At 47.1% G+C, this 26,158-nt stretch overlaps 1 protein-coding gene across 4 annotated transcripts in view; it reads left to right on the forward strand.

Moving 5' to 3' along the window:
• LOC121854708 (teneurin-m-like) overlaps positions 1-26,158 on the forward strand; it is an 82,153-nt gene that overhangs the window by 28,808 nt on the left and 27,187 nt on the right. For all 4 annotated transcript variants that reach the window (XM_042349439.1, XM_042349441.1, XM_042349440.1 and 1 more), the window contains exons 4-8: positions 13,504-13,698; positions 14,042-14,251; positions 14,869-14,977; positions 24,815-25,038; positions 25,422-25,629. In XM_042349439.1, coding sequence (XP_042205373.1) covers positions 13,504-13,698; positions 14,042-14,251; positions 14,869-14,977; positions 24,815-25,038; positions 25,422-25,629 — 946 coding nt within the window. The remainder of the gene's footprint in view (positions 1-13,503; positions 13,699-14,041; positions 14,252-14,868; positions 14,978-24,814; positions 25,039-25,421; positions 25,630-26,158) is intronic.

Below are 26,158 nucleotides of genomic sequence, written 5' to 3' on the forward strand. Positions count from 1 at the left end.
GTGCTTTGGGTAGAGTTCCCTTAACTTGGCATATATATAAATAAGTTAAGGGGGTTAAGTTGCAAACCCCAAATGGTCTTTTCTCCATTTATTGATAAAATTATATTGGTCACAGTCTATTAGTAGATGCACCGTAATTAACACTGTAAGCTGTGAGTGTTAGTTAAGGACGGGGGCTCAGCTTGACTGAGTTAGGTCACCCGTCCGATTCTCGTGAGCTTCAAGTCAAGTCTGGTGCCTTGTGAAGGGGTCTGAAGGAGAGGCCGGACTAACCCTAAAATCTCAAGGTCAGCCTACTGATAAAGGAATTTTCCCTCGCGTGAACAGCACATGGCACCTCACAGCTTATGGAAAATTACTGTACTGTAGGGTGATTGGATTATATAAACTAAATGTATTAACCCAAATTTATATAATTGTTATTGCCATGAGACAGGGGCTAATACATAGGGAGGAGGCGGTAACAAGGAGAGGGAGATAGGGGGGAGGAAGCCCAAGTACAGGTAGCTACAAGTACAGGTAGCTACAAGTACAGGTGTAAGTCTAATTAATTGCATTTCATCAATTTACAGACACATTACAGGTACAGGTAAACAGATGACATAAATTCATCGCACGTTCAAATTTGTTCACCAAGACGAGAAGAAAAACAAATGAAAATCGCCTATGAGGGAATTTTTTTTTTACAGGGATTAGCCCACCCGGGCACAGGTCACTGACCCACACCGGGACCTTGGGGGGCGAAAATGTAATAATAATAATAATTCATATTTATATTAAAAATGCAAAATTAAAAATAAAATAATAATAACAATAATAAGAACAACACTAGTAATAAGAATAAAGAACTATAAAGAAATGAAAAAAAGAAAAAAAGATCAAGAGTGAGAAACAATATATGTATGTTGTGTTGTCAAAGTAAGAGAAACAATTGAGACCCTGCAATTGTGTGTAAATGAGGCAGAAAGTCTGATCAGCAACCTGGGACTTGGTCACAATTTTTGTGAAGCCATATGGCAGCAGGTACATTGTGCTTGCAATATCTTCCCAGGCGTTAGCTACCTACTTCTAAGGCTCCCTGTTATAGTTGTACGATACGGTGTGTGTCCTTTGTCCCACCTTCATACACTGGACGCAGTATCACCAACACGTAACTTAACACCATCATACACCTTCATACACACAACAGTATCACCACCAGGTAACATAACACCATCATACACATCACAGTATCACCACCAGGTAACATAACACCATCATACACATCACAGTATCACCACCAGGTAACATAACACCATCATACACATCACAGTATCACCACCAGGTAACATAACACCATCATACACATCACAGTATCACCACCAGGTAACATAACACCATCATACACATCACAGTATCACCACCAGGTAACATAACACCATCATACACACACAGTATCACCACCAGGTAACATAACACCATCATACACATCACAGTATCACCACCAGGTAACATAACACCATCATACACATCACAGTATCACCCCAGGTAACATAACACCATCATACACACAACAGTATCACCACCAGGTAACATAACACCATCACACATCACAGTATCACCACCAGGTAACATAACACCTTCATACACATCACAGGTATCACCACCAGGCAACATAACACCATCATACACACAACAGTATCACCACCAGGTAACATAACACCATCATACACATCACAGTATCACCACCAGGTAACATAACACCATCATACACATCACAGTATCACCACCAGGTAACATAACACCATCATATACATAACAGTATCACCACCAGGTAACATAACACCTTCATACACACAACAGTATCACCACCAGGTAACATAACACCATCATACACATCACAGTATCACCACCAGGTAACATAACACCATCATACACACAACAGTATCACCACCAGGTAACATAACACCATCATACACACAACAGTATCACCACCAGGTAACATAACACCATCATACACATCACAGTATCACCACCAGGTAACATAACACCATCATACACATCACAGTATCACCACCAGGTAACATAACACCATCATACACATCACAGTATCACCACCAGGTAACATAACACCATCATACACACAACAGTATCACCACCAGGTAACATAACACCATCATACACAGCGCGGCGCCCCTGTGTGTAATTAGCCATACTAATTGCTAGTGTATTAACATAAATGCAGCCAGCTTACACCCTCGGTATTACGAGTGTCAGGGCATTTGTCTTGTGTCGGTCCTGTCCTCCTCCTCTTCCCCCTCCTCCTCTTCCCCCTCCTCCTCTTCCCCCTCCTCCTCTTCCCCCTCCTCCTCTTCTTCCTTCTCTTCTTCCTCCACTACCTAATCCTCCTCCTTTTCCTCCTCTTCCTCCTCCTCATACACGCCTCAACGTGATAGTTTTCCCACGCCCGCACGCCAGTCTTCCAAGATGGTGACGTGATGAGAGAGAGAGAGAGAGAGAGAGAAATAACTCGATAAATTGAAGAACAAATAAACAGAAAACTAATGCACGTAAATAAATAAATAAATAGATAAAATAAGTAATCAAATAAATAATAAAATAAATAATGGGAAATCGAAATGTAAACAAATCCATCCATAGAAAACGGAACCGCACATTGACGCAGGGTAAACTAAGGCAATATTTTTTTATTACTGTGTGTGTGTGTGTGTGTGTGTGTGTGTGTGTGTGTGTGTGTGTGTGTGTGTGTGTGTGTGTGTGTGTTGCTCTACCGATTAGTAAGTGAGGGGTTTGGTTTTAATCTTTCTGCTCGTAAATCATGTCAATCTCTGAATAGCTATCAGAGAGAGAGAGAAGAGAAGGATGGTGGGAGGAGAGAGAGGAGAATTGGGGAGGAAGGGAGGTTGAGGGAGGACATAATATTCAGGGGTAGAGGAAAGAGCTAGAAAGCTAGTAAGAGAAGTGGGTGAAAACAGAGAGGATGAGACTTACAAGAGGGGAGATAGATGGGGTGGTGGGTAGGTGAGAGGGGTGGGTAGGTGGGGGGTGAAGGGGTGGATAGGTGATAATGAAAGAAAGAAATGAAGAAGAAAGAGGAGGAGGGAGAAGAGTAGGAAGAGGAGGACAAACACGATACATAGATCACACACACACACACACACACACACACACACACAGCAGAGCGGAAAGGTTGTGATATAATTTTTCAGGGTAGGGGCACTGCTGAGGCGACCATACCTCTCCCTAGTGACAGGTAATTATTGCCTCCTTATAGATCACCCGTGTGTGTGGCGTGGCGGTGGTGTGGTGGTGGTATGATGTGCTGTGGTATTAGTGTGGAACGGTGGTGATGTGGTTTAGTGTCGTGTGTGACCAGTGGTGTAATGGTCAGTATGCTCGCTTCGCAGGCGAGTGAACCCGGGTTCGATCCCCGGGCAAGATGAAACTATGGGCAAGTTTCTTTACGCCATTTGCCTCTGTCTACCCAGCAGTAATTGGGAACCTGGATGTTTAGCGATTTGCAGATCGTATTCCGGGGTAATGGTTAGCCAGTGCAGTAGGCGAGTTGTCCGGTCTTCTCGGACTATTCCTTGACACTGGGTCATGCAGCTCGTTAACTTAAGGTGTGGTTGTTGTGTTGGCGACAACTTCTACACCCTAAAAATATTAATGCCTAGGTGGCCCTTGGGCCGGCCATCCTCGAACGCAAGGAGCAACCATTATAGGTGACAGGTGTGTTATAGGTGACAGGTGTGTTATAGGTGACAGGTGTGTTATAGACGACAGGTGTGTTATATGTGACAGCTGTGTTATATGTGACAGCTGTGTTATAGATGACGGGTGTGTTATAGACGACAGGTGTGTTATAGGTAGCAGGTGTGCAGCAGGTGGGGAGGACCATCAGTCAACGTCAGGTTATCAGTCGGCCGGCGGGGGTGGGCACGAGTCACGGCTCTTTCTCAACCTCACCTTTTCTTAATAGTGGGGAAGACGGCAGCTCACACCTCGCGTCCTGTCTACGTGTGTGTGTGTGTGTGTGTGTGTGTCCATCACCTACACACTAGGGGGTCCACTACTTGCTCACTAATTTTCACTGTAATTCTTAACTCCCTGGAGAGACACCCCATTGTGCCATTGTCTGATACCTCTCTCTCTCTCTCTCTCTCTCTCTCTCTCTCTCTCTCTCTCTCTCTCTCTCTCTCTCTCTCTCTCTCTCTCTCCACGCTATTTCCCACACAGAAACAAGGGAGGATACGAATGTGAGAATATAAGATAAGGGAGAATAAGGAAGGGAATAGAAGAAACAGAGAGAGAGAGTGATAAAAGGATAAAAGTAATAAGGATAAAGAAACAAGGGAGCGATTTAAGCCAGGAAGGGCGAAGATAATGTGAGAATGGGAGGGAGAGTATGAGAAGGGATAAGGAAGCGAGAATTAAGAAGGGAGAAGAACGGAAACCCAAGATCCCACGGTTCATCCAGGGAAGGAGGGAGAAGGAAGGAAGAAAGAAAGAAAGGGAGAGAGAGGGTGTGAAGAAGGGAGACTACACACACTCCCTGGCACAATACTGACCATACACATAAACTGTCTGTATTTCACAAGCGCCCTATTTTTTTTTCCTCCCTGACGATGGAACGCGATTTGTCTAACTTTAATTGAGATAGAAAAATAGAGGGTGGGGCTGAGGGAGGGAGGGGGGTGGTGGGGGAGAGGAGGAGGGGGTGGTGGGGGGGAGGGAGGGAGGGGGGAGGAGGATGAGACAAAGCAGGCATACAGGGGAAGGGAGAGGAAGAGAGGATAAAAACGTACGTGTGTGTGTGTGTGATTTGGTGATTATTTTTATTCTCTCTTTCTCTCTCTTCCTTCCTCTTCTCCCCTTCCCTCCTTCTCTCTCTTTACTATTGTTCTCTCCCTCATTCTTTTTTCCTTTCACATTCCCTCTTTATTCTCCCTCTCTCCCTCCCTCCTACCTTCATCCTCGCACCGTTTAATCTCCCTGTTTTTCCATCCTCCCTATTACCTAGCCATTGGTCCCTCCCTCCCTCCCTATGTGCGTTTCCCTTATTTTTATTCCATTACTGTGTGTGTGTGTGTGGAGGGGGGTTATGCATTTGGGTGTACAGTATATATTGTTATTGGTGTATTTATGTATATATGAGCACATCGACACACACACACACACACACACACACACACACACACACACACTCTCTCTCTCTCTCTCTCTCTAGTAGTCCCGGCACCAATATTGAGTTACCAGCGGGTCTCTGATATCGTCATATTAATCAAAGTCTGGCCCACCATTTGCCACTCAGCGGGGGCAGGTGCAAGGGGGGTGTGGGAGGGGAGGGGGGTATGGAAGGGAAAGGGGTATGGGAGAGGATGAAGGGAAATGGGAGGGGTGTGAGGGGGGTAAAGGAAGTGAGGGAATTATGGGGGGAGGGGAGTGGATGAGGTTAATGGAAGAGGGGAAATGAGGATTGGGTAGGGGAAAGGAAGGGAAGGCGTATCTTTCCATTGAACGCCTCAGAGAAAAGAGGGGAAGACGATAACGCTAATATACGCGGGTTATGATGAGGTGGTGGTGGTTGTGGTATTGGTGGTAGTATTGGTGGTGGTGGTGATGATGATAGTCGTGTTAGTAGTGGTGGTAGTAGTGGTTGTGGTGGTGATTGTGTAGTGGTAGTAGTAATAGTGGTGGTGATGGTGATAAATATTAGTTGTAAGTGGTGATGATGTGGTGATGGTGGTAGAGGTTGTGGTAGTGGTGGTAGTAGCGCTAATAGGCTAACTAATATAGAACTATTTATATGCTAACAACCAGTTCCATTTCCCGGCCGTGAACACATCCTCTAATGTTCTAATTACATACATTAATCACAATTAATCAGATGAATAAAAATTAAGTGAATAACAATCAATGAATAACAGTTAATAATTAGGTGGATATTAATTTATTATGGAGAGTGTGGTTTACCTGTGGGTGGAGGAGGCAGAGATGGGCGGTGTGGGTGGAGGAGGCAGGGATGGGCGGTGTGGGTGGAGGAGGCAGGGATGGGCGGTGTGGGTGGAGGGGGTGGAGCAGGTATGGATGGTGTGTGTGTGTGAGGGAGTATATTTTTTCGCATAAACTTGTATCTTCACTACACACATAATTAATAATGGTTGCCCCTCGTGTAACGAGGATGGACTGCCCGAGGGCCATCTAGGCGTGAATTTGTTGAAGGTGTAGAATCTGTCGCCAACACAACAACCACACCCTGAGTTAACGAGTTGCATGACCCAGTGTCAAGGAATAGTCCGAGAAGACCGGACAACTCGCTAACTGCACTGGCTAACCATTACCCAGGAATACAATCCGCAAATCGGTTAATGCGGTGTAATGGTCACCATGCTCGCCTTGAAAGCGAGCGGACCCGGTTCGATCCCCGGGAAGGGTGAAGCTATGGGCAAGTTTCATTACGCCAAGGGCCTTTGTCTACCTAGCAGTAATACACACACACACTCTATACATATACATACCCATGAAACAAGTCCTCATCATGTTAATAATAAACTTGTCGCAGAATAAATTATCTTTCCAAATTCTGTCTCAAGTCTTACCAGAATAGCCCAGACAGCCAACACTCCCCTTCTCTGCTGCAATATAATACCACATCTCTATAAATAAACTCAAGGTTCACAAGAAACTCCCAGTGGGGACTGGATGTAATCACCAACACAAGATTGAGTCAGGGTTGAAAAAAAAGAAATGTTATAACCCGCTGTTTTGTCTGATTAATGTAGTATGCCCTGCTCCCGCACCCTCCCACCTCCTCCGTTTTCTATTGATGTGTTGAGGGGTAACGAAAGCAGCGACCTCCCCTGCCCGGCTGCCTGCCCCCTTGTGTCACAGTGTTGGGTGGAGATAAAGTAGTGGTCTAGTCAACGTGGTCATACTCTCTCTCTCTCTCTCTCTCTCTCTCTCTCTCTCTCTCTCTCTCTCTCTCATTCATATATCAGTGTTAGATAATCATTACTTAGGACGAATGGATCAATATATAGTAACATAATATAACATAAACTAACATTTGAAATAACTTAACCTTAAATAATTGAACCTAACCCAACCTAACTCAAACAAAACATAATTTAATAACCTAATTTGAATTAACCTAGCACTAACTAACGTAACCCTAACCTCCCCCCGGTAGCGTTAAGGTGTTTTTTCATCAGGTAATAAGCTGGGGAGACTAACCCTTCACTACTCGCTATTCCTTCCTTCCTCCCTCCTTCCCTTCTTACCTCCCGCCCTGACTGCTTCCTTCACACACACACACACCAATGCCACATCTACCTTTCTTCTCCCTTCCTCACCTCCCTTTCCCCCCTCCCCTCCACCTCCCCTCCCTACCCCCCTCCCCTCCTCACCTACCCCCCCCTCCCTCCACCTCACCCTACCCCCCCCCTCCCTCCACTACCCTACCCCCCCCTCCTGCCCTACCCCCACCCTCCCACCTCACCCTACCCCCCCCTCCCCTCCCACCTCACCTACCCCCCCTCCCCTCCTCCACCCTACCCCCCTCCCTCCCACCTCCCCCCCCCCCTCCCCTCACCTCCCCTACCCCCCCTCCCTCCCCCTCTTCCCCCCCCCTCCCTCACCTCCCACAACCCCCTCCCCTCACCTCCCCTCCCCTCCCCCTCCCACCTCCCACCCCCCCCCCCACCTCCCTCACACCCCTCCCACCCCTACCCCCCTCCCCTCCCTCCCCCCACCCCACCCCTCCCCCTCACCTCCACCCCCTACCCCTCCCTCACCTCACCACCCCCTCCTCACCTCACCTACCCCCCTCCTCCTCACCCCTACTCCCTCCCTCACCTCCCCACCCCTCCACCTCACCCACCCCTCACCTCCCTCATCCCCCCTCACCCCCCCCAAGCCACCCGATAGATGTAAAAAGGATTTAGTTTCACCCTAACAACTAATGGCTCCTCCCAAGTGCCCATCTATCACACCCCTGATAAGAAAATGGGGCGAGGGGAGGGGGGGGGTGTTCCTCCCTTTAACTCTTAAGTACTCGAAAATCGAACTGACGTCATGGCGAATCCTGGAGGGGAGGGGAGGGGAGGGGGTGTTTAGGGAGGTGTAGGTTGGGGGGAATATAGACGCCTTATCACTTGTGGGAGGGGTGGTTGATCATTACAGGTCAGTGGGTGAATCAAATGTGGTAGAGTGGGGCTCATTTATTGTTTGTTTGTTTTTTTTGTTTTGTTTTTGCGAAATCGGTTATTTTGAACATTTCCGACAAACATATCGGTAATTTTGCGAATAACTTACAAACAGACAACCTAACTTCACCTAATGATAATGTTAGGTTAGGATGATGGCTCGTGTAGATTGACACACAGTTGAGTGGTCCTGTTCTTTTTTTTTTCTTTGGTTAGCCTGATTGTAAGTTATTTTGTCCCCCCCCCAAAAAAATTATATATATATATATATATATATATATATATATATATATATATATATATATATATATATATATATATATATATATATATATATATATAATTTTTCTTATTTCCAAGCAGATAGCTAATCAACTACAATACTGGTCGTTTTGTGATTTTTTTCATTTCTTCTGCTGCTGCCAAGGGAATTATTTGACATGTAATTGACGCTGTATTGTCAGTAGGCCTACAGCAGCCGTCCTCCCACCCCCCCCTTTCTCTCCTTCCTCTCCTCCTTCCTGGCTGGTGGCAGATAACCCCAACACCCCCTGCTGTTTCAAGAATGGACTCGCCCACTATCTTCCTGCCAATGGCCGCTTTTGTGATGGTTCTGTCCGGCTTGTTTCCACTCTCTCTCTCTCTCTCTCTCTCTCTCTCTCTCTTTCTCTGTTACTTGTTTGGTCATTGTTTTGAGGTTATTAATCCCGACAGTCAGTATAACCGTTATTAATCCCTACAGTCAGTATTATAGACAGTTAACCAGGATACAGCATCAGAGTTATTGCGTGTCATGATGAATGGTCATTTTTCCTTCTCTAACGTTCGTATTTCATGACCTGATGGTAGCCGGGTTATATCAGCCAGAGATCACCCGTCCCTCACCGCCTGACGGGGAACTGAAGCCCATATATCTCTGTCTCTAATGATGTACCTGTCCATTCCTCGTCTGTCTGTGTAAGTCTGTCCACGACCTCAGCCCAAAAAAGGGGTTAATGAGGGAGACAGAGGGTGTGGGTGTGGGTGTGGGTGTGTGTGTGTGTGTGTGTGTGGTGGGTCTAGAATTTTTCTACCCCCTCCCCCCATCCTCACAGGCGTCCCCTTTCTTTTCCCCATTCTCTTTAAACTCATTTTCCCCTTCCCCACCAGCTCTCACAACCCACCTTTCCCCTCCTTTACCAACAAGAATTTTTCTTTCCCCTCTCCTACTCCCGCAGGCCTTCCCCACACCCCTATAACTTCCCTAGAAATCCCCTACACCTCCTACAACTCCCCTACGCACCCTACAAATCCCCTGAAACTCCCCCAAAACTCCCCCACACCCCTAACAACTTCCCCACATCCCCTACAACTCCCCCCCACACCCCCTACACCTCCTTCCCCTAACAAAACAACAATAAGGAAGTGATCATTGGTGGAGCGGAGATCTTGCCTCGAGCGCCACCGGGACAATTATTAATTTTGAGATTCGCCTCAGAAGACGGTGCAGGGAGCGTCCGCGTGTTGAGGGGTGATGGGTGTGTGATACCTCGTTCATTGCGGGAAACTTGTTAATTTGCTGCGTCTTGTAAAGTGAGGGTTAGGGCGAACGGCGTCTTAATTTAGGTTTGGTGCAGGTGTTTGGTCGTCTGCTGTTATCGTGTCTAGGAACTGCTGGGTCTTTGTAGTATTGGTGTGTGGGTCTGATTCATCGTTCATTCAAAGGAAACACACACACACACACACACACACACATACACACACACACACACACACACACACACACACACACACACCTTCATCTTCCTTAGTCTCTCACCGAAGATGACGATTAATAAGCTTTTCTTCTCGAGAGGATTAACATGGGTACTCTCTCTCTCTCTCTCTCTCACACACCCACCTATAATTTCATCACCACCCACACTTCACACCCACCCACTCGCCTCCCACCACCCCAACATTTCACTGTTTCATGAAATATATGTCGTGTGTGTGTGTGTGTGTGTGTGTGTGTGTGTGTGTGTGTGTGTGTGTGTGTGTGTGTGTGTGTGTGTGTGTGTGTGTGTGTGTGTGTGTGTGTGTGTGTGTGTGTGTGTGTGTGTGTGTGTGTGTGTGTGTGTGTGTGTGTGTGTGTGTGTGTGTGTGTGTGTGTGTGTGTGTGTGTGTGTGTGTGTGTGTGTGAGGGTGTGTGTGTGTGTGTGTGTGTGTGCGCGTGTGTGCGCGTGTGTGTGCGTGTGTGTGTGTGTGTGTGTGTAGGCAGTGTGTATATGTGTGCGTACGTGTGTGTGTGTGTGTGCGTGTGTGTGTGTGTGTGTGCGCGGCGCAGTACATCATCACGAGAGACTGCGGCCCCTAGCTAGTGCAATCTGTGTACCTCACCCCTTCTTCACCCCCCCGCCTACCACTTGTGCCACCCAGCTGCCTGCACGCCCTTACTACCTGTGTGTGTGAGACATCTCCTCCCGCCTCTCCTTCCCACTAACCTCTGCTCGGTCATTCAGTCATAAGCTCCGTTAGTGAATCAGTCAGTCAGTCAATCAGTCAGTATTAGCATTCACAGAGCTCCACTTACACCCCCACCCACTCACCGCCCACTCACCACCCGCCCACTGACCACCCACTCACTACCTGTCTGGCCAGGACAGGAACACCAAAGGCCTATTGTGTGTATAGTGGTAGTGACGTTGAGGGCGATGCTGGGATAACACCACACCACCTACACCATCACCACCATCACCACCATCACCATCACCACCATTACCACCACCACCATCACCACCATTACCACCACCATCACCACCATTACCACCACCATCACACCACCATTACCACCACCATCACACCACCACCATCACCACCTACACCATCACCATCATCACTGCTGACCAATTATCATCACCACACCACCATCATCACCACACCACCATCATCACCACAATAACACCACCATCATCACCACACCACCATCACCACACCACCATCACCACACCACCACCACCACACCACCACCACACACCACCACACCACCATCACCACCACCATCACCATTGATCACACCATCACCACACCACCATCATCACCACACCACCATCATCACCACACCACCATCATCACCACACCACCATCATCACCACACCACCACCACCACATTCACCATCATCACCACACCACCATCATCACCACACCACCATCATCACCACACCACCATCATCACCACACCACATCATCACCACACCACCATCACCACACCACCATCACCACACACCACCATCATCACCACACCACCACCACCACCACACCACACCACACCACACCATCACCACACCACCTACAAATAAGAAGGTCTTACGGCATAGGTCTCAGTGTAAGGAAGCCTCGCCTCGACCTGAATGGGCCAGTTGTCAGAGTTGCTTGATAGCCGAGAGCCAAGACGCGTCGATTAAACCTGTAGTGTTCCTGTCTTTGTAGAGTACCGTGCTGTAGTACTGTATGAACCTGTAGTGTTCTCGGTTCTTAGAGTACTGCTAGAAAAGAATGTATGGAACTTGCAGTGTCTTTGCCTTTAGAGTACTGTGCTAGGAAAGTACTGCAGGAACTCTTGTAGTGTTCTGTCCTTGTAGAGTACCGTGCTGTACTGTATGAACCTGTAGTGTTCCTGCCCCTGTAGAGTACTGTGCTGTAGTACTGTATGAACCTGTAGTGTGCTCCTGTCCTTAGAAAGTACCGTGCTGTAGTACTGTATGAACCTGTAGTGTTCCTGCCCTTGTAGAGTACCGTGCTGTAGTACTGTATGAACCTGTAGTGTTCCTGTCCTTGTAGAGTACCGTGCTGTAGTACTGTATGAACCTGTAGTGTTCCTGCCCTTGTAGAGTACCGTGCTGTAGTACTGTATGAACCTGTAGTGTTCCTGCCCTTGTAGAGTACCGTGCTGCAGTACTGTATGAACCTGTAGTGTTCCTGTCCTTGTAGAGTACCGTGCTGTAGTACTGTATGAACCTGTAGTGTTCCTGTCCTTGTAGAGTACCGTGCTGTAGTACTGTATGAACCTGTAGTGTTCCTGCCCTTTGTAGAGTACTGTGCTGTAGTGCTGTATGAACCTGTAGTGTCTCTGTCCTGTAGAGCACCGTGCTTAGCACTGTATGAACCTGTAGTGTTCCTGCCCTGTAGAGTACCGTGCTGTAGTACTGTATGAACCTGTAGTGTTCCTGTCCTGTAGAGTACTGTGCTGTAGTACTGTATGAACCTGTAGTGTTCCTGTCCTTGTAGAGTACCGTGTTGTAGTACTGGCGAACCTGTAGTGTTCCTACCTTGCAGAGTAATGTGCCAGTACTGCATGAACCTGTAGTGTTCCTGTCTTTGTAGAGTACTGTGCTGTAGTACTGCATGAACCTGTAGTGTTCCTGTCCTTGTAGAGTACTGTGTTGTTGTACTGTATGAACTGTAGTACCCTGTCCTTGTAGAGTACCGTGCTGTAGTACTGTATGAACCTGTAGTGTTCCTGTCCTTGTAGAGTACCGTGCTGTAGTACTGTATGAACCTGTAGTGTTCCTGCCCTTGTAGAGTACCGTGCTGTAGTACTGTATGAACCTGTAGTGTTCCTGCCCTTGTAGAGTACCGTGCTGTAGTACTGTATGAACCTGTAGTGTTCCTGCCCTTGTAGAGTACCGTGCTGTAGTATGCGTTTGATCGCTGACTCTAGTTTCAAATTCTACTTGTCAATAAGACCAAAAATAACGAGGGTTTGTGAGTAGAGCATTATAGGTAGTTCGCTCCTAAGTGTGTATACGAGGTCAATTGTTATTATCAGTGGGTGGAGGAACTAACTGGACAGGGGTTATCGTAGTATTGAAGTGTGATAATGCGTAGTAGTAGTGTGGGGTAAAATGTCACCAAATAAAACAGCAAAACAGAAATGAATTATGTTTTTGTATAAGACAACAGTAATAATATAATGCTTTATTGGGTTGAGAGTTTTGGGATTGACGTTTATAACACAGTGGGTGGGTGGGTGGGTAACTGAACAATTGTCACCACCTTCAGAGCGTCACCTCGTCTTCCTGCCTTTACCTAGGATCGGCCCTCTTGGTGTAGCTGTATAATACTTAAAGTGTTTCTCTTCATCAATGACGTGTTGGGTGTATTGTGGCTGTATTAACATGTACTTTTTCTTCATGTGTTTTAGCTTTAATTGTTTATTTTAACAAGTTTTGATTTTGTTAACACTAATCTGTATAATGTACTAATATTTTGAATTGATCTCTCTCTCTCTCTCAATAATGTACCAGTATTCTAACACACTCTCTCTCTACCCCCCCAGTGATGTGCCCGGTACTGTGCTCTGGCAACGGGGAGTACCGGGATGGAGAATGTATCTGCAGACCGGGATGGAAGGGCCGGGAGTGCAGTATTCGCCATGATGAGTGTGAGGTGCCAGATTGTAATGGTCACGGGCAATGTGTTGACGGTCGGTGCCACTGTGCCAAGGGCTTCAAGGGCGAGTTCTGTGAGGAAGGTCAGTGTCATGTGGAGGTCAGGTCATTTGTTTATGTTAAGTCAGGTCATTTATTTTATTGGTATGGTGTGTGATTATGTTAGGTTAGGTTTGGTTACGTTAGTTTATTTAGGTTAGGTTTGTTTAGTTAGTTTAGTCAGTTTAGATTAAGTTTGTTTTGGTTAGGTTGGGGTTGGTTAGGTTAGGTTAGGTTAGGTTAGTTTAGTTTAGTTTAATAATGTTTGTTTAGGTTAGATTAGAGTAGGTTCATTATGATCATTATGACATTAGTTTATTACTCTCCCTCGTAATAGCTAGGGACATGGTCAATAGCCTCGATATAACACGTCCCTCCATACAACAGATGACTGCCCGCACCCTACGTGTTCGGGCCACGGCTGGTGTGTGTCAGGCAAGTGTGTGTGCCAGAGAGGATGGCGGGGCGCAGACTGTGGCAGCACGGACGATGCCGCCCTCCAGTGCCTCCCGGACTGTAACGGACACGGACAGTTCGACCTTGAGAGTCACCAGTGTATCTGTGAGCCGGAGTGGACCGACTCTGAGTGTGGCACGCGTGAGTACATCCTTCAAGTCCTACTCCAAGTTCTATTTTTTTTAAGTTTTTCTCGTGTTTCTGAGGACTTGGTTGTTCCTATGTTAAAACCTACTTATAGATACTGTATATATATATATATTTGTAGAGGTTTATTTTAAAGGTGTAACTGATTCTATAAAAATAACTCCAAGATGATGACGTCGAAAGTACACAGAGACTTGACCATAAATAGAGGGAGGATTGCCTATGATGTCGGCTGACGGGTATTAAGAACCTTTGAGAATCTGTTGACAATATAATGATGTTAATAATAGGGTTTTTTCCCTCAGGTATGTCAGGTTTTATGTTTAATGTTGAAATAGAAAGTAAAACATTATGACCACTTTTATTTGTATTTTACTCACATGTTGACTTAGTTAACCTTCTCTTGCCTTCTGCTTTGATATAAAACATAGCTGGTGACTTTTTTCGTGTCTGTCAGTATAGCTTAACTTAACACAGGTTTGTGGTGGTTACTGTAAGTGTGTACAGCTCTGTAATGGCGTATACAGTTTATCACATGATTATTAACCTGTTGTAAAAACCTGCAGTTGGTTGTCAGAGTAACGTGTCGTTACCTTGATCACGTGTTACAGGTGTATGTGGGCTGGACTGTGGACCACATGGCAGGTGTGAGGGCGGCGCCTGCCTCTGTTCCCCGGGCTGGACAGGTGACCGCTGTAACCTAATGACCTGTGACCCCAGGTAAGTTACATAAACATTTCCTGTACTGTAGTCTCGTGTGTGTGTGTGTGTGTGTGTGTGTGTGTGAAACAGAACTATATCCAGTAGCGTTTGGTGCCGTGGTTAGACGTGTCTGTATAACGCAAGTGGGACACAGTGGTCGTTTTTGGAGACCCACACACTCATCCACAGCCAACCATCCATCCAACTAACCACACTATTCATCCACAGGCATACATCCATCCCCCATTCACACACCCTCCCCACTCCCCACACACACACCCTCCCCACTCCCACACACACACACACACACACACCCTCCCCACTCCACACACACACACCCTCCCCACTCCCACACACACACACACACACACCCTCCCCACTCCCACACACACACACCCTCCCACCCCACACACACACCTTCCCCACTCCCTACACACACACACCCCCCCACCCCACACACACACACACCCTCCCCACTCCTCACACACCCCCTCCCCACCCCTTTTTCCCTCCCCACCCCCACGCACCCTCCCCACCCCCACAGGCACCTCCTCCCACCCCACACGCACCCTCCCCCCACCCCCACACGCACCCTCCCACCCCCCACACGCACCCCACCCCCCCACACGCACCCTCCCCACCCCCACACGCACCCCCCACCCCCACACGCACCCTCCCACCCCCCACACGCACCCTCCCCACCCCCACACACCTCCCCACCCCTACACGCACCTCCCCCACCCCCACACGCACCCTCCCCCACCCCTACACGCACCCTCCCACCCCTACACGCACCCTCCCCACCCCCTCACACGCACCTCCCCACCCCCACACGCACCCTCCCCACCCCTACACGCACCCCTCCCCACCCCACACGCACCCTCCCACCCCCACACGCACCCCTCCCCACCCCCACACGCACCCTCCCCCCACCCCCCACACGCACCCCTCCCCCACCCCCACACGCACCCCCCCCACCCCCCACACGCACCCCTCCCCCACCCCTACACGCACCCCTCCCCACCCCCACACGCACCCTCCCCACCCCCACGCACCCCTCCCACACACCCCACACGCACCCCACACACACCCCACACGCACCCCACACACACCCCACACGCACCCCCACACACACACCCCACACGCACCCCACACACACCCTCCCCACCCCTACACCCTACACACACCTCCTCCCCACGCACACCCTCCCCCACCCCCCCCACACACCCCTCCTCCCCCACCCCCCACGCACACCCCTCCCCACCCCCCACGCACACCCTCCCCACCCCCCACATGCACACCCTCCCACCCCACCCACACCCCCTCCCCCAACCCCTCACCCCAACCCCCACCCCCACCCACCCTCCCCACCCCACCCACCCTCCCCCACCCCCACCCACACCCTCCCACCCCTCACCCACCCTCCCACCCCCACCACACCTCCCCACCCCCACCACACCCTCCCCACCCCCCACCCACACCCTCCCACACCCCTCCCCACCCCTACACACACCCTCCCCACCTACACACACCCTCCCCACCCACACACACCCTCCCCACCCACACACACTCTCCCCCTACCCACCCACACACACCCTCCCCACCCACACAGGTCGTAACACTTCCACACGTAGTTAACTGAGGGAGTTTTTCTGTGACCCGCCAAAGAGCGGCTGTTTGGCTGCCGGGTCTGGCTGGTCATTAAGCTCAACCCACCGTTTTGTATGCAGATTGGTAGAGGCCTGGGCGAGGTGATTATTGCTCCTTCACGCCCATTTAGCTGGTGTGGGCGGCGTGTGGCGGCCTTTATTAGACTCTGAAGGGTTTTAGATCAGAATCCCGAGTTGTCATCACAGATTTAAGTTAATAATAGTAATGTTAATAGAAGTTAATTAACCATATACAGTACTGGGTTGTGGTAGCCCCTTGTGGTGCTGTCATAAACGTGAAGGTTTGCCTTGATATGAATATAAATGTCGGTGGAGACTACTTAATCTAACCTTATATACACTTTAGTGGAGTCGAACAGCTTAATGGCGCCACACTATCATCAAGGTGTCGTCTACTGCCTCTAGATATGAATAGAAATGAACCTGAAAACAATTAACCCAGGCTGTGTAGATTAGTAGTGCCCGGCCGTGCCCAGAGTAGGGGCCGGGCACTGATTTTTCATGTCCATGTGCCCGGCCGACAAGCCAATACTCAGGGAGGTAAATACTTAGAGAATCTGTCAGGTGCTGCGTGATCCAATCTGCCCGTGTTTGTTTACCCAGAGAGGTCAACAGTGTTCCGGGATTAATGACCAATCCGCCTCTTATCAATGTCAAGTTGTCAACATGTCAAAGGAACCACCAAGCTGAGAGGCTGTTGACGCGAGGTGAAAAGTAATAACGTCACATGATAAGGGTTACCGCCATGACACCAGCCGGAAGCTGCAGTTGTCCGCTGGATGGAGAAGGGAGAGGATCTCACATCAACAGGTTGGAGTAAATATTTAAATACGAACTACGACAATGTACTTTTATATCGGTAGTGAGTTATTAACACTCACCTATACATCACCTATTGAGCAGAAAAAAAATAATAAATAAGTTAAAATTTTTATAAATCTATTTTTTGCCTTAGTTTAAGTGAGGCAGTTAAATGCTTCCTCAAACCCCTCGTTAAAAAGTTACGCACATGCCTTTGAAAATCCTTCTGGTGTGTCGTAGTCTAAATGGACCTGTTAAATGCGTTTTCACTTAAAGTTAAAGAGGGAAAAAATTATATAGGAACGTTTGAGGATCCCATCAGTGATACAGTTGAGGTACGTTTTTTATGTCACCAATTTAAGGGTAAACTTTAGTAGAAGGTCCATTAACACTAAAGACCTCACTGTTTTTTTGTTTTTTTAATTGTCGCAAAATACCTCGAAGATTTCAAGTAACAAAGAGAAAAAAAAGTTTCAAAAAAAAAGTTTCAAAAAAAAAGTTTCCAAATAACTTCGGTAAGATTTCAAATATTTAAATCTTGACGAACTTGCGCGCACACACACACACACACACACACACACACACACACACACACACACACACACACACACACACACACACACAGAGTTTAGGAACCACTAGTTTAAAATGATGGGGGCATTTTCACGCTGCCATTCACACTGAGGTGGTGATGGGGAGGAAGGGCAGGTGTGGTGTGATGGGTAGCTGTGGTGTGATGGGTAGAATAGTTACAGTTGTAGGTGATGGGTGAAGGTATTGTGGTGGTGATGGGGAGGAATACTAGGTGTGGTGGTGAGGATGGGAGAAGGAAGCAGCTGTGGTATGATGAGGAATAAGAGGTGGTGTGGTGATGGGTGAAGGTAGCTGTGGTAGGATGGTAGAAATAGGGTTAAGAACAGATGGTGATGTAAGTAGAAGGGCAGTTGTGGTGGTGATGGGGAGGAAGGCCAGGTGGTGGTGATGGGCGAAGGCCAGCTGTGGTGGTGATGGGTGTGCTGGGTAGCTGTGGTGGTGATGGGGAGGAAGAAAGGGCAGTCAGATGGTGGGGATGGGGTGAAGGGTAGCTGTAGAGATGGGGAGGAAGGCCAGGTGTAGGATGGGTGAAGGTCAGCTGTGTGGTGGTGATGGGTAAAGGGTAGCTGTGGTAAAGTGATGGGAGGAAGGGCAGGTGTGGTGGTGATGAGTGAAGGTAGGTGTAGGTGATGGGTGGGGCATGGGCAGCTGTGGTGGTGATGGGTGAAGGGTAGCTGTGGTGGTGATGGGGAGGAAACAGTGTGGTGTGGATGGGTGAAGGCAGCTGTGGTGGTGGATGGGGAGGAAGGCAGTGTGGTGGTGATGGGGTGAAGGCAGCTGTGGTGGTGATGGGGTAGGAAGAAAGGGCAGCTGTGATGCAGGATGGTGAAGGGCAGCTGGTGGTGATGGGGAGAAGGGCCAGGTGGTAGGATGGGTGAAGGCCACAGCTGTGGTGGTGATGGGTAAAGGGTAGCTGTGGTGGTGATGGGGAGGAAGGGCAGGTGTGGTGGTGATGAGTGAAGGGTAGCTGTGGTGGTGATGGGTCGAAAGGAAGGGCAGCTGTGGTGGTGATGGGGGAGGGGCAGCTGTTGAGGAGGATGGAGAAGCCTGGTCTCCTCGCCACGTCTCTCGTCACTGCTTCACCAAGCCACCGCCAAGTTGCTCAAGTTTTTAATTAAAAGTGGGTGGCGGCGCTGGGCCTCAAAGCCATGTTCCCGACAATTTGAAAGGTTCTCCAGCAAACGGCGCTAATCAACGTGGCCGGTAAGGCACACTTTACAACCTCCAAGATTGGGATTGTCGACGTAAAGACCAGCTTGTCCCCCCCTTCATCCCAACATGGCTTGCTTCTCCAGTGAGGTAAACCATCCCCCCTCCCTCCCTCCCTCACCGACTGGGAAATTTGTTTTCTTTTTGTTTTACTTGTTTTACAAACACGTGAGATTGCGAGTGTGTTTGTCGCCAGCCAAGATAAGAGTTAGCCCAGGGAGACTTGTGTGTTGCTGGTGCATATTCATCTCCGTATCTGCACCACTGTAGGTTGCTACTTTTTTTTTTTTTAAAGTTTAGAAATGGATAAATTACCTACTTGCTCCAGAAATGAAAATATAATAATTTTGAATTTTGCTACGGATAAGAAATTAAATTTGTACTATAATTTAGAGGAAAAACTCATACTTTTTGCCATTCTCGAGTTTCTTATATTGCTAAGTGAGAAATAATTCCTAATTTTGAAAACCCTGGAGTTGTCTCTCGTATTATTGTTGGACCAGTGTGTTGCTAACCTTGTTACACGCTTAGACACCTTCACTGTTGAAGCTCCGCAGTAACATAACAATTTTGAAAACTCATAATTTTAGTTTAATTTCGCGAGTAAACTCTTTTTTTTCTTTTTTTAAGTAGAGATAAAATGAAAAAAAAATTATATACATTTGACCAGATTAGGAAAACTTAGTACACTTTTGCAAATTCAGTTTTTATTTATTTTTCTTGGACAAATTTATTTTTTTAAAGTTTTTTTTTCGATTGGAAATCTGACTCTTTTTCTGTTATTGAACAACGATTTAAAAAAACCTTCAGGTGTATAGGAAATCATTTATATTTGTCTTATTTTTTTTTACTAAGAATAATTATTTTTATCGAACATTAAACCAGATTCACCTACATTTTGGTGGTGTGAATGAAGGTTTTTCACACACACACACACACACACACACACACACACACACACACACACACACACACACACACACACATTGGTGGCTGTAATATTTTTTGGCTTAGATTAGAACAATTTCATGTATTTTTAATATCCATAGGAGAAGGTAATGGTAGCGTAAAAAAAATCAGGAGGGGGTTTGGAGAGGGAGGGAGGAACCAGCCCAACCCAACCCATACCAAACCCATACCCAACCCATACCCAACCCATACCCAACCCATACCCAACCCATACCCAACCCATACCCAAGCCCAACCCAGCTGAAGAAACACTCGCCCTTGGTAACCAGCAGTGTTCTCGGTACGGGTTAATGTGAGGTCTCAGCCCATTAGGATGGTGGCGGCAGCTTCTACCATTAATCAACCCGGAATTAAGAACCCTTATCCATCATGGCGGCAACCATTACCGCCATTTTTCATCCTGGCTCAAGTTAGCCAAAGAAAAGTTGGTTGTAGAGTGGTGGTGGTGGTGCTGTAGTGGTGGTGGTAGTACTGTAGTGATGGTAGTTGTGGTGGTACTGTGGTTGTGGTGGTACTGTGGTTGTGGTGGTACTGTAGTGGTGGGTGGTGTTGTAGAGTGGTGGTGCTGTAGTGGTGGTGGTAGTACTGTAGTGATGGTAGTTGTGGTGGTACTGTGGTTGTGGTGGTACTGTAGTGGTGGGTGGTGTTGTTGAAATAATGTAGTGGTGGTAGTCGTGATGGTAGTGTAAAGTTGTGGTAGTTGTGGTAGTGCTTTAGAGTGGTGGTAGTTCTGTAGAATGGTTGTAGTGGTGGTAGTAATGTAGTTGTGGTAGTCCTGTAGAGATGGCAGCATCAGATTACATTTGAGATCCTACGACAAGATGAATATTTCCTTACTAAATAGAAATAAACTGGTTAATCTATATTCTGTCTACTGGTGGAGCCTCGATGAGATATTGGCGCCATATTAGACAGTCAGAAAAGTGCTAAAAATTGCTACTGTAGTTCTTTTCTGTTCCAATTTTGAAGAAAATGTTCTCGCGTGAATCATAGAAAACGAAGGAGCTTGGACTCATTTGTTGTTCGTAAACTATTCTTTTTTTCTACCGGATGTTTTGGTCCTAGTGAATACCTTGTCCTATAAAATGTCTTACTTATGTAAATATTACCTTACAAGTCATTACTATATATACAAAGTCAGTTTTTTTTTCGAGACCCTTAATTGTTTTATATTTTAGGACGTCTAATAAACAAGAACATAAAAGTCAATAACAAAGTCTTATCATTGTGCAGAATATTGTAATCGTTTAGGGATCTCTATTATAAAAAAAGTCCCTGTATGAAGTGTTTTTTTAATGAATTGGTTTTTTATGAAGTGTTTGGTCGTTGCCTCAGACCTTGGTGACAAATATGGGAGAGACGAGAATCTGAATCGCGTGAGGGTGGATGTGACTAATGGTGTTCCCTCGTCAACAAAATACTTGAGGAAGGTTAATTTATCTCGTACCTTATTGATTCCTCGCCAAATTTAGGTAAATAATGATGCCGGTGTGTCAGCCTCAGGTGGTGGAGGAAGAGGGAGGTGGGGAGAAGAAGAGGGAGGTGGTGGAGAGGAAGAGAAGGTGATTGGTGGAGGGGAGGCTATTGTATCCCGCCTTCATCCATCCACCCACCCACTACCACCCACCCACACCCACCCACACCCACCCCCACCCACCCACACCTCGCCTACAAGAATAATCAACTCTGAAATACCTGTATGGATTTACCTTGAGTTTACAGATTAATGAATAACAGCGAGAAAGTCATTTGTTGTTGTATGTGTACCTGAGGTTTTTTCTGTTTTAGTGAACGAGTGTGAGAGAAAGTGAGCGAGTGTGAGAGAAAGTGAGTGTTTGTGTGTGTGAGAGAGAGAAAGTGAGTGTGTGTGTGTGTGTGTGAGAGAGAGAAAGTGAGTGTGTGTGTGTGAGAGAGAAAGAAAGTGAGTGTGTGTGTGTGTGTGAGAGAGAGAAAGTGAGTGTGTGTGTGAGAGAGAGAAAGTGAGGGAACGTATGAGAGTGACAGAGACACAGACAGACAGATAACCACATGTATAGGCCCACTGTTTAGATACCGGTCTTAAACCTCTTTGAGACCAGACTTAGACCTGTCTTGGTCACGTAAACTGAGCCTTTGCCCCTTTGAACCGTATTTGAAATTGATCTTCCTTGACCTTGTACCTCCTCCTCTCCCTCTCCTCCTTTCTTCTTCTCCTTTCTTCTCCTCTCCCTCATCCTCCCCCTCTTCACTCACCTACGTTCGTAAAACACAGGATTGAATCTCTGGTCATACAACGAATACGGTAGATTTCTCCACTCGTGTGTGTGTGTGTGTGTGTGCGTGTGTGTGCGCGCCATCTCTCGTTACCGACTCCTTCCTCAAGTCCAAGTTTGACTATAGGATATGTCGAGACCTCATTAATCAGGGGGGAGGTGTGAGGGAGGGGGAGGGGTGAAGGGGAGACAGGTTAGGGAGAGGTGAGGGAGGGAGGGAGGGGGGGTGAAGGGGAGACAGGTTAGGGAGGGAGGTTAAGGAAAGATCGATCTTGCCTTGTAATCCACAGAGAAGGAGGAGGTGGTAGTCTCTCTCTCTCTCTCTCTCTCTCTCTCTCTCTCTCTCCTTCCTATATTAATCTGTAGTACATGATCTGACCACTGGCTGTCCTCACCAAATCCTGTAAGATCTAGTGAGGGCAGAGAGAGAGAGAAAAAAAAACGAGAGAGAGAGACTATTGGAATTACGCTATATTTTTTTTTAATTCAGTTCTACATCATAAAAAACACACATACTGTGATTTGTATGTATTAAGTTAGTGAATCATTTGTTTACAAGATTCGTGATCCATTATCGATGCAAGTCAGCCGAAGGTTCACTTGGAGCTGAAGTTAACCGGAGTGAATCAGGTGAGGTGAGGGTAGCTTAGTCATTACTCACCCAGCCTTGCCCATCCATTGTGGGAGGTCACTCTATCACTGACCCGAGCAATCATGGGTGCCGCTTCTCTCCTTCCTCTCACCTCTACCTAACCTAACCTAACCTGACCTGACCTGACCTGACCTAACCTAACCTAACTTAACCTGGCCCAACCCCATTCAAGTAGCTGGGTGGGTGGGGAGGGGGACTATTCTTTAGGTGATGTACCTACTACCAATTATATATTTTTTTCAAGAGTCCCCCCAGACCATAGGAGCTAATCGCCATAGATATAGAAAACGGGGTGTCATCTGAGTTAGTTGTGGTCGTTACGAGTCGTTATGGGATGATGATGATGATCTTCTATTTGGCTGGTGGGTTTTGGTGTCATCATATAATTAATAGATGCATATGTCTCTCTGTATGTATCTGTGGATTAGTGCCTTGCCTGTCTGTGTATGTGGGTTGGTACCTTGCCTGTCTGTGTATGTGGGTTGGTACCTTGCCTGTCTGTGTATGTGGGTTGGTACCTTGCCTGTCTGTGTATGTGGGTTGGTACCTTGCCTGTCTGTGTATGTGGGTTGGTACCTTGCCTGTCTGTGTATGTGGGTTGGTACCTTGCCTGTCTGTGTACCTTGCCTGTCCTTGCTGTGTGTGTGTGGTTACCTTGCCTGTCTGTGTATGTGGGTTGGTACCTTGCCTGTCTGTGTATGTGGGTTGGTACCTTGCCTGTCTGTGTATGTGGGTTGGTACCTTGCCTGTCTGTGTATGTGGGTTGGTACCTTGCCTGTCTGTGTCTAGGAATGGAACTATGCGCATCCCTTACCCCCCTCCCCACCCTAGCCACAAGTACGACTGATTAGACACTACCTACAGGTGGCTCTCAATCAGGTTTGCCTAAAGAGCATATTTTTACTTGGACTGTAACGAAGCGAGGTGGTGACAGGTGTTGATCTAGTGTTCAGGTGTTGATTTAGTGTACAGGTGTTGATCTAGTGTTCAGGTGTTGATTTAGTGTACAGGTGTTGATCTAGTGTACAGGTGTTGATCTAGTGTACAGGTGTTGCATGTGTGTATAAATGGTAACACTTATGTTGACTGGTATTACATTAACTGGTATTATATTAACTGGTATTATATTACTGGTATTATATTAACTGGTATTATATTACTGGTATTGTATTACTGGTATTACGGATATAAATGGTATTATATGAGTGTATGTTGTGGTCTTCAGCCTCTCCTGAAATAAATACAGTATTCCTCTCTCCTTCCTCTTCCCCCCTCTCTCCTTCCTCTTCCCCTCTCTCCTCTTCCCCTCTCTCCTTCCTCTTCCCCCTCTCCTTCCTCTTACCCCTCTCTCCTTCCTCTTCCCCCCCTCTCTTTCCTCTTCCCCTCTCCTTCCTCTTCCCCTCTCCTTCCTCTTCCCCCTCTCCTTCCTCTTCCCCCTCTCCTTCCTCTTCCCCCCTTCTCCTCTATCTCTTCCCCTTCTCCCTCCTGTTGTCTGTATGGCCGTAGTGTCATTATTAACACATCCCCTCATTTGGTTATGGCCGTAGTTCTACTATTAATATATCTCATTTTAGGACCGTAGTTTCATTATTAATTTATTACCTTTATGGCCGTAGTTTAAACATATCATTATGTAATCCGTATGGTCGCAGTTTCTTTCATTTCAATAACATAACATTGACTTCTTGTTCTCCTCGTCTCCCAACAGGTGTGAGGAACATGGCCAGTGTAAGAACGGCACCTGTATCTGCATGACTGGATGGAACGGCCGTCACTGTACCCTGGCCGGCTGTCTCAATGACTGCTCGGGTAACGGAGCCTGCCGTATGGAGAATGAAGAATGGGTCTGTCGGTGTGAGACTGGCTGGGAAGGAAACGACTGTTCCGTCATGTTGGAGAACAACTGCGACGATAACAAGGATAATGATGATGGTTAGATTAATTAATATAAGAATTACCTGATAGTTAACCTCACCTTTACCTTAATTCACCTGAGGATTAAACACCTTTACTCTACCTGTGTGATTAATTATAAGGTGAAATAATCTACAGGTGATATTCAAGTCATTCTTTGACCTATACACAATTATAGTCTTGACGACCACAGCCGTTGTTATACATGTGAAGTGTTGTTTCAAGTAAAGATAACAAATTCTTTATTATATCAAAGTGTACATGTAACATATCAGTATACACGTAATATATAGAAGTGTACAATTAATATGTTAAATGTACAAGTAATATGTTAAGTGTACATAGGTCATCAGAGTGAAGCTGGCTGGCAGGTACAATGAATACTGTTTGTGTTGATACAGATGGACTGGTGGACTGTGCTGACGCCGAGTGCTGCTCACAACCCACCTGCGACGGCTCTCCTCTCTGCCTCACCTCTCACAACCCCATCGATATTCTCCTGAGGAAGCAGCCACCCGCCGTCACCGCCTCCTTCTTCCAGCGGATGAGGTTCATAGTTGAAGAAGGATCCGTCCAGAACTATGCTGGCGGTTCTGCCTTCAATGGCAGGTGAGAGGTGTGGTGATGGGTGGTGGTGACTGAGGTGATGGGTGGTGTGTGTGGCGACTGGTGGTAGTGGGTGGTGTGTGTGTGTTGACTGGTAATGGGTAGTGTGTGGTGACTGAAGGATTGTGGCGACTGGTGAAGGATTGTGTTGACTGGTGAAGAATTGTGATGACTGGTGAAGAATTGTGGTGACTGATGAAGGATTGTGGTGACTGGTGAAAAATTGTGATGTCTGATGAAGAATTGTGATGACTGATGAAGAATTGTGATGACTGATGAAGGATTGTGGTGACTGGTGAAAAATTGTGATGTCTGATGAAGAATTGTGATGACTGATGAAGAATTGTGATGACTGATGAAGGATTGTGGTGACTGGTGAAGAATTGTGATGACTGGTGAAAAATTGTGGTGAATGATGAAGAATTGTGGTGACTGATGAAAAATTGTGATGACTGTGAAGGATTGTGGTGACTGGTGAAGAATTGTGATGACTGGTGAAGAATTGTGGTGAATGATGAAGAATTGTGGTGAC

The sequence above is a fragment of the Homarus americanus genome, unplaced genomic scaffold (assembly GCF_018991925.1).
Source record: "Homarus americanus isolate GMGI-L3 unplaced genomic scaffold, GMGI_Hamer_2.0 scaffold53233, whole genome shotgun sequence".
NCBI lineage: Eukaryota > Metazoa > Arthropoda > Malacostraca > Decapoda > Nephropidae > Homarus > Homarus americanus.